The sequence below is a fragment of the Acyrthosiphon pisum genome, chromosome A3 (genome assembly GCF_005508785.2).
Source record: "Acyrthosiphon pisum isolate AL4f chromosome A3, pea_aphid_22Mar2018_4r6ur, whole genome shotgun sequence".
NCBI lineage: Eukaryota > Metazoa > Arthropoda > Insecta > Hemiptera > Aphididae > Acyrthosiphon > Acyrthosiphon pisum.
The window spans coordinates 26,294,268-26,309,011 of record NC_042496.1 but is presented as its reverse complement, the minus strand read 5'-3'; the positions used below and the strand labels follow the sequence as shown (position 1 = coordinate 26,309,011).

The 14,744-nt window shown below is 32.1% G+C and overlaps 1 protein-coding gene across 3 annotated transcripts in view; it reads left to right on the top strand.

Moving 5' to 3' along the window:
* LOC100166413 (putative polypeptide N-acetylgalactosaminyltransferase 9) overlaps positions 1–14,744 on the top strand; it is a 121,156-nt gene that overhangs the window by 99,059 nt on the left and 7,353 nt on the right. For 2 of the 3 annotated variants that reach the window (XM_008185520.1, XM_008185518.1), the window contains exon 7: positions 14,427–14,609. In XM_008185520.1, coding sequence (XP_008183742.1) covers positions 14,427–14,609 — 183 coding nt within the window. Of the gene's footprint in view, positions 1–7,523; positions 7,670–14,426; positions 14,610–14,744 lie in introns of all 3 variants that reach the window. The other variant, XM_008185519.1, reaches the window with a different exon arrangement.

Sequence of the window (14,744 nt, the reverse complement as noted above, 5' to 3'; positions counted from 1 at the left end):
ATATTTTGATTGCAACTATAAATAACAAAATTATTTTTATCGAAAACTTGTATTGCGTAAATATACCATTCAATTTTCCCTGATTTTGTTCGAGCTTTTCATAATTTGAAAAATAATAAGTTTTATTCCCTTAACTCCCTGAAGTACCAATGACAATATCAAATTTTCTACTAGAAATCAGCCTAAAAGTCTATGCACTTTAACAACTCCCTAATTAGACAACACGCTTAAAAATAAAACACACATCATTGAAAACCAATACATTCATTGCTCCACTCAAAATCTAAAAATGTATAGTTTAACCTGAGTTTAGATCTAATAGTTTGTTGCATTTCATTTTTTTTTTTATTTATATAATGCAAAAGAAATAATATTGTCCGTAAAATGTTCTTAAGTTAAATTTAAAAAAAAACGTATGTAGTTGGTTTTTTTGTTTTTAGTTAAAGAGTTTTTATTTTTGCTAAATATTTAATAAAGTCACGTTGGTATCTAAGCGCGTATGACCTTTATTATGTATTTATATATACCTCAAAAATACTAAATTGATCAATTACATGAAGACATGAAGTCAATTCGTGGCCATAGGCGTGCGCACGGGGGGGGCAGGGTGGGCAGCTGCCCCTCCTGCGAGCTGAAATTTTCTTCCAAATATTGTTTTTAAAAAACATAATATTATAATAATATAATTTTTATATTATAATGAATAATATATTAATTATTAATATGTAAATAACGGAGTGATAAAGAGTGTTTATAGATAGCGGCATCACTGTGGTTTCACGGTAATCCAAACAAAATCGCTCAATATATTCTACTATCAATTTCTATGTTAATTTCAACGCTATTAACATAAAAATTGATAAATAGCATCACTGTACGATGTTTTTCCAAATGGTAATATGCGTCCCGGCGCATGCGCAGTATAAATAATGGTCGGGTCTCTTATCAATACCCGGATGGTTGGGTCTCTATACACAGCTTAGCAAGTTGCTAGTAACATAGCAAGTAACATAGCAAGTTTCAATATTAATATATTAAATTTGTAGTTAAATTAATGATTTTTAAAACTAAAATACTTCCATGACTAATATTAATTGAACTAACTAATAAAGTAACAACCAAAATAATATTTAACTATATATTATAAAATATATATTTTATTACATTCTGCCCCCCCTGTCAGCATGGTCTGCGCACGCTTATGTTCGTGGCTGTATGTCTATGCGTATAAATTATAATGTTGTAATAATAACGAGCTATATATATTAATATTTAAATATTCCAGGTAGATTAAATTATATCGTTTACATGTAAATAATTTTTTTTTTTAAATCGCCTGATTTTTTATCTGATACAAAATTATTCGACACGTTCATCACACTGATTTTAATAAATTAATTAAAAGCAACCGAGATCCTTAGTAGTTGAATTCAACGTCCTCCCCTCTGCAGTATTTATATTTTATACCTATAGAAACACAATATTAACATTTAAAACGCACTTTCATATAATATGTTCATTATTAACATTTTGTAGAAAAATAATAATAAAATGTAGGTATTGTTTTATATTTACTTTGATATTTAATATTTACAATTCTTGAACTGATGTTATATAGTATGATGAACATGCTTCGACTTCAACCACGGTGCAATGAGCACATGTTATTGTAGATTTTTAGCAATTTGGCTGGTGCACTGTATAAATATTCCAAACGGAAAAACAATACATTTTAAGCATATAGGTGTGTTTTTGTCAAAGAGAAATGAGAATTCTGATTTTATAAGTTATAATGAATATTTTTATTTAATGAATTTGCATTCCGAAAAAACCAACTTAGCGTAAAGTTAATTTTCAACTTAAAACTAGGCACCTACAACAAATTTATATATGTAATTAAAAATTAAAAGACAAAACCATTGTCCATTACTATGATTAAATTGTTTGGTACCTAACGTCGAATTTGTTCGCATTGTTTATTTTCTACTGTGACGGTATATTTGATGTAGGTATTGGTATTTTATATAATATTATTATGACGGTTCGCCGGTTCTATACGAGCATTGTGATGATAGGTACGTCGTAGGTATAGTAGGTACCTAGATACAATACAGGGACATTAAACTGTTTTTTTTTTTTTGGTCCTATTTTTGATAACTTAGTGCGCACGTAATATATAGTTCAATTATAGTTGTAACTCAAGTTTCAACATGTAGGCATACATTTATAATAATATAATAGTGTGCCAAGTAAATGATTTTGAATTTTTCTCACTCTCTCTCTCTCTTTAAATCATTCCTGAAACTTCTGAAAAATGTGCACTCGTCCGAAGTTATCTTATTCAAACACTGTAACGGCGGTACAACTATATAACGAAATCCATTAGAGGAACTGTCAGGAGATGAATCGAAATCATTTTTATATGAATACAAATTACTTCGTCGCGTTTGCTAGTCGAGATTTTTCGCATCGTGGACCTATTATGGGCCAAAGCTCGAGTCTGGCGTAATTTTTCGTCGATCGTTTGCCGTCCACGACGGTGATAATAATTATATCATATCATATAACCTTCTGCGTATAAAAATCACGTGATACATTAAACACGAGGCACTGGGGTCGGATAAATGATAAAAATATGGACCGTGAGGAGAGAACGACAACGAAGGTGGGGGTACAATAAAAACAAACATCGGAAATCGTCTCGTTTCGCCAATAAACAACCGCCAGTTATTCCGCCAGGGTTCTTCGCGCGTACATATATATATAGAATAACCATAAGACAAGCAGAAATCCGCCGAAGCCATATTATATAACTATACATATATATATACGGCTATCTTCTCGCCCGTTGTAAATATATATTTTATACCTGCCGCGCCGATCCGCTGGACCATAATGGACTTTATATCGGGCCCGCAAGACGACGGCAGCGCAGACGAGTTGTGCAGGATCGACCGCAGGGATTTTTCGCATCGCCGCTTGACGACCTGTACGTGATGCCGCGGCTATATATGGCACGATTCCCCCAGAGGCGATATTTTTATGTACTTATATATATATTTGTTTTTTGTTTTAAAATTTTTATGACTCCAACCTTGTCAATGAGAAACGTTCCGCAAAACGTTCAATCACCGGGTTTTTGACAGCGGTGGTATTATAAAAAATTTTATAAAAAAAGTATGATAATGCTGTCGACGCATCCGACACTCCGCCGACTGGTTATTGAGAGAAAAACGAGTTTTTATTTGCATCGTTTGTTGACTCTGTCTGATTTCTGAGACAAATTACTTTTCGAATTTTCAATATTATGTTATTTCACACGATCGTCTAATTTCTTCACTTATATTATATTTTAATGTGACCGGCGACAATTCTATTTATCAGCATCAATTTATCATAAATAAATTACGTGTTTTGTGATATGTTTCTAGTCTAAATCTCTTATTCATCCATATACTCAATAAATATAAATAAATATATTAATCATGTTAACGCGTTTGTTCGTGTTTCAAAACCCACGAGTTTTTATTCTTCTCGGTCGGTGTATTTTATGTCTTTCCAAATAAAATTGACTATCGAAAACTTGTTATGATTTGAGTGGAACGGATGAGTAATTTTATAGTCTTACTGTGGTGACTTGTGAATCTACATTCGGGAAGAATGAACCCCGACAAATGTTAAGCGTCAAATTAATTGCCCTCTACAGTTTAAAGGGGTCACAATTTATCAAATAGTATATCCAGTGACATTAGAGAAAAATTCGAATAACAGCAACATCGAATAATGATCGCTTTCCGTGTTTCTGACCGTAAATAAAACGCCAACACATTCTTATATATTATTAAAAACGAAATATAAAAGCGGTTATAGGTAATAACTGCAAAAAGTAATCACTATTCCTCGAAACATGCTAAGAATAATATACTATTATATACTGACGTCACAATATGTATGACGGCGGTGGCGTACCGGAAATGCATTTTATTATGAAGGGCTGATCAACACCTGACCTGGACGACTATTACATGTACACATGTTTTATACCATACATATTATGTAGTAATGATAATGTAGGTACGCCCTGGCACTGTAGCGATGCTGTACCGACGTACCAGCTATTATACGCCCGTGTACTATTATAAATTATTATATTATACTGTTTGCAGCAGCCATTCGGTAAAACTATACAGCGATTTCAAACAAGCGCGTGATAAAAGTTTTCACGGATACGTTCAGTTTTAATTTCGTGAATTTTCGTGGAAAGTATATTACTCGTGCATGTGTATAATGTAATGGTGCAGCTATATTATGTACGTACACATAGCCACGAGCGCCGGATTCCAATTCTCTATTAACTTGTTGTTAGATATATCCGTGTGCGCGCTTTTTCAGAATCTGAATAAAATATAATATCGTCGCGTTCGAAAACTCTCCAGCTAGGTTAGGCAGGACTAAGTGCATATACCCTCGGAACGGCCAGGCGGCCCAACTGGTCATAAAATGGTCGACGGAGGAGGGAAAACAATTGTATTTATATGATGATATTATTATATAATATACGTGTACCCTCGCGAGGGCCGTGCAAGACTTTAACGCGATAACATATATTATGCGTATTACTACAACGCGGGCCGCAGCCATCAGCGATTACCCCCTCCCCCCTTTCCGCTGACGATCTTATATTAGCCTCACAAAAATGTAATATTTCCAAAAAGCACCGCGAACACAGCTGGACTGCATAAGAATAACATAATACAGATCCATACATTACATCACACTTATACTGCAGGTATTGTACCATATTGTGTACGTGGAGATACAAGTATCGCATAATGTTGTTCTTTTGACGGTCGTGTGCATTTTTACGGTCGTTAAGTTTTATACATTGTGAAAGAATGGACATGCGACGACGCGTGTGTTATAGTGTAGGTACTATCTGGCTATATTATTGTGCTCTTATTTTTTAATATTTTCAACGAACGCACGTCAAACGCAGTCCGTGGAAACGGATAGTTAATATTTAATCTCTATTCAGCGCGAGGTCATGGCTTCGGATTTTATATTTTTGAGCGAGCATACATTTCAGTACTGTATTTGTTGCTCCCGAGAAGGTGAATTTCGACACGAAGGAGTACTCTCTACCCTATGCACTCGTCGTGATCCCGTAATAAATTCACAATCTTCTGGTCGTCTGCGTTCGTTGGGCCCGACGGCGGACATATTATTATTTATATGCAGTGTTTCGCCCGAAAATTCGTCTGAGCTATTAAACACGGCCGTCTCCTGCACAACTCAATATAATTATCATGACAATGATTTTATCGGAATATTTTAAGTTTTTACCGGCAAGTCTCTTCAGCAATATATACTATAGTATTATATTATGACTATTCCGCTCGAATGTTATACAAATATATTATATACAATAATATGATGAAAGAAAATATCTCATGGACGACAAAAATGAAATGAACGTATTGTGTGAAATTCTAAATAAAATCCCTCTCGTATATCGATTTTAGATTCGTTTGTTCAAGCAAGAAATATACTGGCGCTTTGGGGCCTTGAGTTTTTTGCCGTTCCTGTGCCCCCCCCCCTTCTTATACGCGCGTGTGTAGTTTATAAACATGCATTAATACTGGGTAGTAGTATTATTATTATGCATATAAGTATATTGTACACACAATACGTGTGCACGGTGTTATTACTCGTTCGTATGACGTTATGAAGAAAACGGTTATTGATGCGCGCTCATGTGACCGATATTAATATAATAATATTTAAACCACCAAGGCGGAATGGCACGCGCGTTTTCCCATATACGTATATATATCCCATCGTGACGATGTGTCGTGTTAATGTGAATCGACTGACTGAGGATGAGAAATGACCGACAAAGGACATTCATACTGCACCGCGCATACTATTATATTGTATAATGTGTTATGATATTATGAATATTTTATTATACAGGTGCCTCCGCGATTTGATTGCCATGACAATAGAATAATATTGTGAATGTCATTATAATAATAATAGTATCATCGTAATTCGTAATTGCATTATTATTATAATAACGTCGTCCAGTGACAGGGGGAAGGGGTGGGTTTCGTCCGTGGTTCTTAAGTGGCGAGACAGGTGGATGAATTTTGAACCTTTGAAAATATTAAATACATTAAAATGTACGAAATTGGATAATGTTTGATAGGGATGTCAACGTTATATTACAATAGGTTTTTCTTTTTTAAAATTCATTTAATTTGTTACTCAATTACATTTTTGAACTTTATATTATAAATTATTATAATATTATAGGTACTCTCGTCGTTAAATAACTAGACTGTAAAATTCTGTAAATGGGAATAAGTTAGTTGCCTCCGTCCCTCCACAATGTCTATACGCGAGTTGTAATTATATTTTTTAGTCTCTTTTGTTTGAGTTTTAAGCAGTCATTTTTGCTTGCTTTTCGATCGCTAGCGCACTGCTACATAATGCACCAAGCCTACATTATTTTTTTTCACGACTACCGGCTATTTCCGGGTGAGTCTTCCGCGGCCGTCGCAATAATTCACTCACGCTCCACAATCGTCTCCCCGGTACACTACATATTATAATATTATGATATGATACGCACGACGTGTCGCCATGCCGCGAGAAAATCGCAGTCTGTTTTTAACGGTGTCCATAAATCATCTCCCATTGGCGCTATTACAATACGAAATACGTGTACCGCGTACACGCTCCGGTTTATCGTATAAAATCGTCCGAAAACGAGAACCGCACTGCACTGTAAATAATATTTAATGGGCTGCAGTATATTAGTGCAGTATCATATACCGTGTACCACGTACATGGTCCAAAATCGCGAAAACTATTCACACGACGGTTTTTGCTTATGTGTGTGTATGTGTTTTGCATGGTTCGTATATGCGTACGATACCTGGTATTAAACTATATAATATAATATACTAACCACGTGGTAATTTTACTGTTGGAAGTGTGGAAGTTTTTTTTATTTTTACATACTAACGTAAATTCAACCTATACTCTCTTAAATCGGTTAATCGGACTACCTAATTGTTTTGTTTTGTTATTGCTATCTTAATAATTGTTTTACCGACCATCTAATTCTTCTAACAATGCTAAAACTAATTTTATTCAAACGAAGTCGGTTGAACAATGTACTTTTTTAACTTCGTTTCGTTTCGCGTTTCCCTATGTTTACTATATTTAAACGCACTCCGTTTGCTACTGAATTTATTATAACACGGTACATCTGCATTGAATTTTTTATGATCATTAGTGGATACCAGGAATTGGTTACCTACGCGCTTCAGTGCAAATGGCAAATGGTAAAAGGAAAAAGTTTGGATAATTGTATACGCTCACGTGTGTAATTAATTATGAGTGAAATATGTATAGTCCATTGTCAAACTTTAAATAAAAATTGCGCTCATGCCAGTGTGTGTGTGTGACTTAAGCAAATATTGTTTTGGGTTTTAAATAATATTGTAAATCATCAGGATGGCTAGAACCGCTGCTGGACCGAATCACGAGGAATCCAACTACCGTAGTGTGTCCCGTGATTGACACGATCGACGACAAAACGTTCCGTTACCATTTCCACCATGGACCAATAAGTGTCGGCGGTTTTAGTTGGAAGCTTGTGGTTAGTATTTTTTTCTAACCAAATCGAATTCTGTCCATATACTGCACCGTCCAATTATATAAATCTGTGTTTCATAAATTATCAATTTTAATAAATCTTAATTTCCGAATGAACGATATATTCATAAAACCTTTAAAGTGTAAAGGTATAAATTACCATTATTTAAATTATAATAAATCAACGTAAGTAATTTATTCTTAGTCTGTACTCTGTACGACTGTACCTATACAAGCATATAATTATGCGAAAAAAAATTGTTTATTAAATATCAGTAAAATATTAAATTTATAATATTAAACCTACTTCACTATATTATACTAATCATACAATATGTACGTTTGAGTGAACAATTAATATTTTTATTACGATTTTTCTTTTTCAATATATTACACAAATTATTAGTCTAGTGAAAAATAAATTAATAGGTTCGCTTTAATCCTAATAATATGTGAAATCCAAAAGTTCTTTATCTTGTCATATTCATGTATTCACATAGCTAACCATAGTCTCCGTATAACGCATAACATATAGTATACACATATATATCTCAATCTTCTTTTTTACTACCCACTACAGCATCCTTCCAAGTTTATCTCTATTACGGCTTTTCTTTACAATCATATCTTATATATACAAGATATAATATATATGAGTATGTATAAACATATGTTTTTACATGTTCATTATCCCTTTTCTTCTTTTGACACAGCAAAACTATCTAAAATTGTTTTTCTTTTTGCTCCCTCGACCAATTTACTTTAAAAAAAAAACAGACACACAAGACATAAAAATACTGAAGATAATATTAATATTTTAAATAAATTCATGATTAAATGTATTTAAAAAAAATGACATGTGGTATAAATAATTGGATAAGTATCTAATTCTAAAAATAATGAAAACATTTTTTCAATACCAATTTCTCATATCTGAATCAGGCCAATACTAAATCCCGAAACTAATTACCCTAACTGGCCTAACTATAATAGTATATTATTGTAGGTAATTATACAACTTTTGTTTCAAGCTCAGAATTTATTACACAAATTAAATTTAAAAACTGCTACCTATTAAACCACATTATTTTACATTTATAATTAATATATACACCTATGTATGTGTATTATGTATACACTATAAATATGATTTTAAAATCATGTACCTATATTGATTAAAAAAACCATACATATTATATGACAAATAACCATCATCTAAATTCTAAATACTTAATTTGAATATTATACAATACGAATTACCTAGTATTTTTTTTTTACATTTTAAAAGCACAGTTTTGTTCACATATTAATTATAACCACTGGTTACAATTAAAAATTATTCATGTATGAAAAGTATGACATTTTTAAAGTTATGCAAAGTCAAGTATATACTGTGTAACATCATCTCTTATATAATAATATATATATGTCATAAAATGTCATAAAATGTCAGAGATAGATGAATCTCTATGGTAAAAATGATCAAATTTTCAAACTTTTTTTATTCATTAAGTATACAAAAACATTTATTCTTTAGAACAATGTTAAAATTACAACTGGTATATGATCCACAGAATATGTCATAAGAAACATGGTGATACGTTGTTTAAAATATGCCAAATTATATTAACGGTAAATTGTAAGTATAATTCTAAACGTTAACTAGCTGTTTGTGCGGTTGAAACAATTTTGGAACATTTTTTTTTCGGTTTAAAACTTTAACACAACTTAAACCATTTATGATATAGTTGAACTTGCTACATATATATTATATAGTGTATACAGTGTATAGTGTATAAATTAGATAGATCCTTATACATAAATTATATACTTTGGTATACTCAATGAATGCTTTCAATGGGAAATTTGTATCATCATATATCGTGTCTATTATTCTGGTTTCTTATAACAATTATATCTAAAAGACAACACTTTCTAAGTTTTAATTTTATGCATTTCAAAATAAAAATTACGGTTACACGGCGCTTTAATTAGGCAATTTAGCGACATCTATATCATAATTAAAGTATGGATATCATATAGCCATGATAATATATACGATATTAAACATTTTAATACGAAATGCTTTTATATACGAAAAAACACCAGACACGTGACAACTGTATTTGATTAGCCTCTGGTGAATCACTCTCTTATCACCTCTTTGTCTGTCTTACAATATTTGAATTCAAACTATTAACGCCATTAGTCGACTTAAGTAAATTATAATAACCTCTCATAGGTACGCATATGTTTAATCTCGTATTAAACAAACATCACACGCTGGTATTGACTTTGCTGATTCTATTTTGATTTGTGTACTTATAATAAATTCACTTTTCATGGATATTTTACTTTCGTTATATAAGCGAGGTTTAATATAATGAGGTTTTTCGGAAACCACAGTAACGTGCAAAATATTACAGATGCGTGGTTTAGGTATATATTAAAAAAGTAAATACTACTCCACAATTTATTAACAGCTAATAATATATAATATACTGCAATAAAGTGTGGTCGTGTATTAATACAATATACACTATACATATATATAATATATATGTATACACACACAAACACACAGACGCACGTGCTACTGAATTCGAAAACACTGTACCTATGTTGTTTGTTTGAAAGAAAAAATATACATTTATTATCTTGGAAAATTATAATTGTGCCTTGTTATAACGAAATCCTCGTCTTATTGCCATCCGTCAGATGTGGCGCCGTGCGCGAACGAGAGAATGCTCTCAAGTTTCGTGTAATACATGACATGTACTCGACGGATCGTGTAGAACTCGCGGGCTCTGGTCGTGCGGTACGAATCACTTCGCTGAAAACTTTTCAAAGTACCACCAGCAACCCCACACATCTTTTGTGGGCTCATTTCTCATTTTTACTAATTGAATATAACTATACAACTTTAGTTGGGCCTATAGATGATATTTTTTATAAACAAACAGTGTTGGGGGAAAAAACTATAAATTAACTATAATTGATAAGTTTCAATAAACATTGAATTTGTAAATACTAATGGATTGAGATAATGAAATATTTACATTAAAATAAATAAAATTAGACTGTGAAAAAACACAAGTTAGTGAAATATTAAATTATTATCCATGATTTATTTCGTTCAGCTTTATTTTTATTGATTATAACTTATAAAATACAACTAAAATTACTATTTTATTTTATCGACGCATATTATTATGTAACTTAATAAACTTGTATTTAATGAATATTTATACATTTTAAATGTATTATAGATATAATCCTTAGAGAATTTTTTATTCAAGGAGTTTTTTGCCCAACACGATCTAACCTAACCTAACCTAAGACGAGTTACTTATAATATGTATAGGTACTATTTACTGTTGGAATATGTATGATATGCAAAATGGATTTCACCGCTGTCATCAGTAGAGTATTTTTGTATACGTTTAGTTTTTTCAAGTAAAATATTTTGATTTAAAATGTCAAAATATGATTTTAATATTACCAAGTGGGCGTGAATTTAATATTGCGAACACATGATGGATCGTAATTCATAGTAATAATATGATACAGCTGAACAGTTACGATATCGTTATTATATCCTAACCACGATTGTGTTTTATTTCACATTGGGCTCTTGAGTGAGTGCTGGTCCTATTATTAAAGGTACATTATTATAATAACTGCGATTGGTCCCTTTTCACCAATTATTACTTCCATAACTAGACGTATAATATCATGGCTCGTTTATAAGAGATATATCGTACATCGATCTGGTTTCCCAAGCGAATTTTTCCCCAAGGACCTAATACACACGCATATATAAAGGGTCACGCCAATATCGCAACACAACTATTAGGTATGTATATATTTTTGTAACTGATGAGATTATATATTATATTATAATTTTATTCAATCACCACTTACAATTTCGAAATGGAATATTTGGATCATCCTGTATACATATATGTGTATTCATGTATATACTTATAAGTAGGTATATATTATTATTTCTATGTAAAACACGCGTGACAACGTAATCATTATTTTATACGTGCATGTGTATAAATTAAATATAAATTTGCTGTGTATTATATTATAATATATAATATGCTCGTGTGCGTGATGTAAGTAGCTTAACTCCTCCTCTTCCTCTTTCGCGACACTCGAGATGAATGACTCGAGTGTAATTTATTTTTCCGCAAAAGCCGACAAATTGCCGTATATAGCTAATGACGGCGACGGTGTACAGCCCGATAAGTCGGAAATTGATCGTAGGCAATAGATTTTACTTACTCCGCGTATAATATATAAGTGATCGCAGGCGCGCCAACAATATCGCCCCGTGTTTCGTCCCATTAAACACGAACGAACGAACGTCTACAACCACTCGTTTAAGATGGTGTGTGTGTGTGGAATGGCGCATGTATTGTGTACATAATAGAGTCTCTTCTTGTGGACTTTGCCTTTGTGGCGGTGTATTTGTCCGCACCAAAGCGAGTGCCACCTTTATATTATATATATATATAAGTACATTATACATAATATATAGGTAGATATACAGACGTTTCACAAACTCGCCACTATATTATAGCAGTCGAGGAGCGACGTATACCTACGATAATAAAATACGCAATTTATTTTACTCGAAAACGAATCCGGTCGGCGTAAACGACACGAAAGCGTTTCCGTCGTCGATATTCTTCTATGATATGATAACGAATAAACAATATTCTGTTACGCATTGCCTCACGCAAACGATTAATGTGTTTTGAGGCCCTTGAGTTCGACTGTACGGGTGTTCGAAAACACAAATTATGAATGATATCTCGAGTTATAATGAAGCCGTTTCGTCCTCGCCTGAATCGAAATACTGCATCTGGTTAGAGATACAGTGTTTGTTTCTCTGAATACCTTTTTTTTTAATTCAAACAATCCGAATTTATACCACGGGCAACTACATGGCAAATACAAAAACTTGATAATTTTACTTCCACGTTGATAAAAACTGAATAATAATTTAATCATTGTTTAGAATATGCAAATTTTATAACTACTAGTAAGAAAATGGCGTAGCTCGGTAAACGTATATAAAACAATCAACTATTACACAGCTCTAGAATTTTCAGGGTTTATGATTGTAGTGCGACGTTTAATGATTGTATTTATCTTGCTAAAATATATACACACACACGCGCGCGCGTATTCACGTACTCACGGGTGCACACTTTGGTATAGTTTCTCAGTACAAAAATGTTGAGTTGGTCCCTTGTTCACTATTTGTATAATAGTGTCTTGAACATGAACATTATAAATACGGAATAAATTATAATTGCATTCCTACAATAAGCGGACTCTCTCAGATAGTTTATTTCCCTTATATATCATAATATCACATTTTAAAACCCTAAGAAATTAACTTTATCGATGATTTTACTTTCAATGAAAATCTTCCTATTGAAGGATTTGTATCGTCATTTAAGAGTGTGGAACGCACAGAATTTGCTTTGAGGTGAAACTAAAGCTAGTCATAACAGCATCTACAGTGTATATAATAGTCTACACAAACGTTTATATCAAAGTATTATACTTACTAATCAGGAGTTAATAGCTAATGTATAACATCATACGATGTTTCAAAAATCCCGAGTTAGGGAGATTCGCTGTTCTTATAACATCCATTTAAATAAGTTTATTTTTCCGTTATTAAAAATGTGAAAGCCATTATGTGAGTGTTTTTATGTAAAACACGATATTTAAAAAACGTATACAATAGTCACATTTATTTCATGTACAATCAAACTGCCATAAATTTGATATTATTCCCTGTTTAACTCCACACACAGATGTCAATAATATATAATAAACTTAATACAATTAGATTAGGCATCACAAGCACGCGGGGAATCAAATGTTGCAATATTTTTATGTATACCAAAAAGAATATAAAAATGTATAATGTAGGTAGGTTACCTGTGTGCACTGTGCAATAGTGAATTTATTATTAACATGACGTTTATTGATAAGTTGACCGAGCCTGCAGGCTGTAAGTTATAACGCTACTATTTATTTACATATTACTAAGACGTAGGTACCTCCCTATACATAATAATAAATATAAATAATGTCCCTTCAACCATCGTCCACGTGATATACCTACATTAGGTTGAAAATAACGTAATATTTAAAGCGTTTTTTCCAACCTTAAGTTATACACATTTTAAAGCGTTGGACGTCGCTTTTTCGTCCGACATATTTTCTTTTCGCGCATACCTACTCACAGACAAACACGCTCGCGCGTTCTATAGATTTTACATGTTTCATAAAATATATACTCGGCAATGCGCAATGAATATTTTAAAATATTATTTTTTAATTGTGTGCAATACGACATAGTGTGGTTACATCATTTGATTAGAACATTAAAACATTTTAAAGTATAATTTTATTTTAGTACGTTTCTGTTATATGATATAAGTACATATATAGATGGTACTATATGAATAATTGCATTGTACTACTTAATACGTATATTTACTGTATACATATTATACGAAAAAAAAAACTGTAATTGGAATTTATTTCCGTAATAAAGAAAATATTATTATTATTATTAATACTAATGCGTAGGCACATCATTTAAAATTTATATTGGTACATTTCGATATTTCAAAATTTCAATCATTACAAATGGCGACGATTATGTAGAGAATATTCATTACAATATTAAAAAGAATTTTATTTTATTTTTTTTTTTTTTCCAGTTCAATTGGCATGTTGTACCAGACAAAGAAAAAAAGCGACACAAAAACGCTGCGGAACCGGTGTGGTCACCAACGATGGCCGGCGGCCTTTTTGCAATCGACAAAAAGTTCTTCGAGCGACTCGGTACTTACGATAGTGGCTTCGATATATGGGGAGGTGAAAACTTAGAACTATCATTCAAGGTACGTTTAACATAAAAGTTGTTTTTTTAAGAAGAGTGCTCAACCATGAGCTTTACCATATGGATAACTTCGGGATTATAGAAAGTGAAAACTAGTTAGAATAGTAATTTATTTCATAATTAATTAATTATAGTT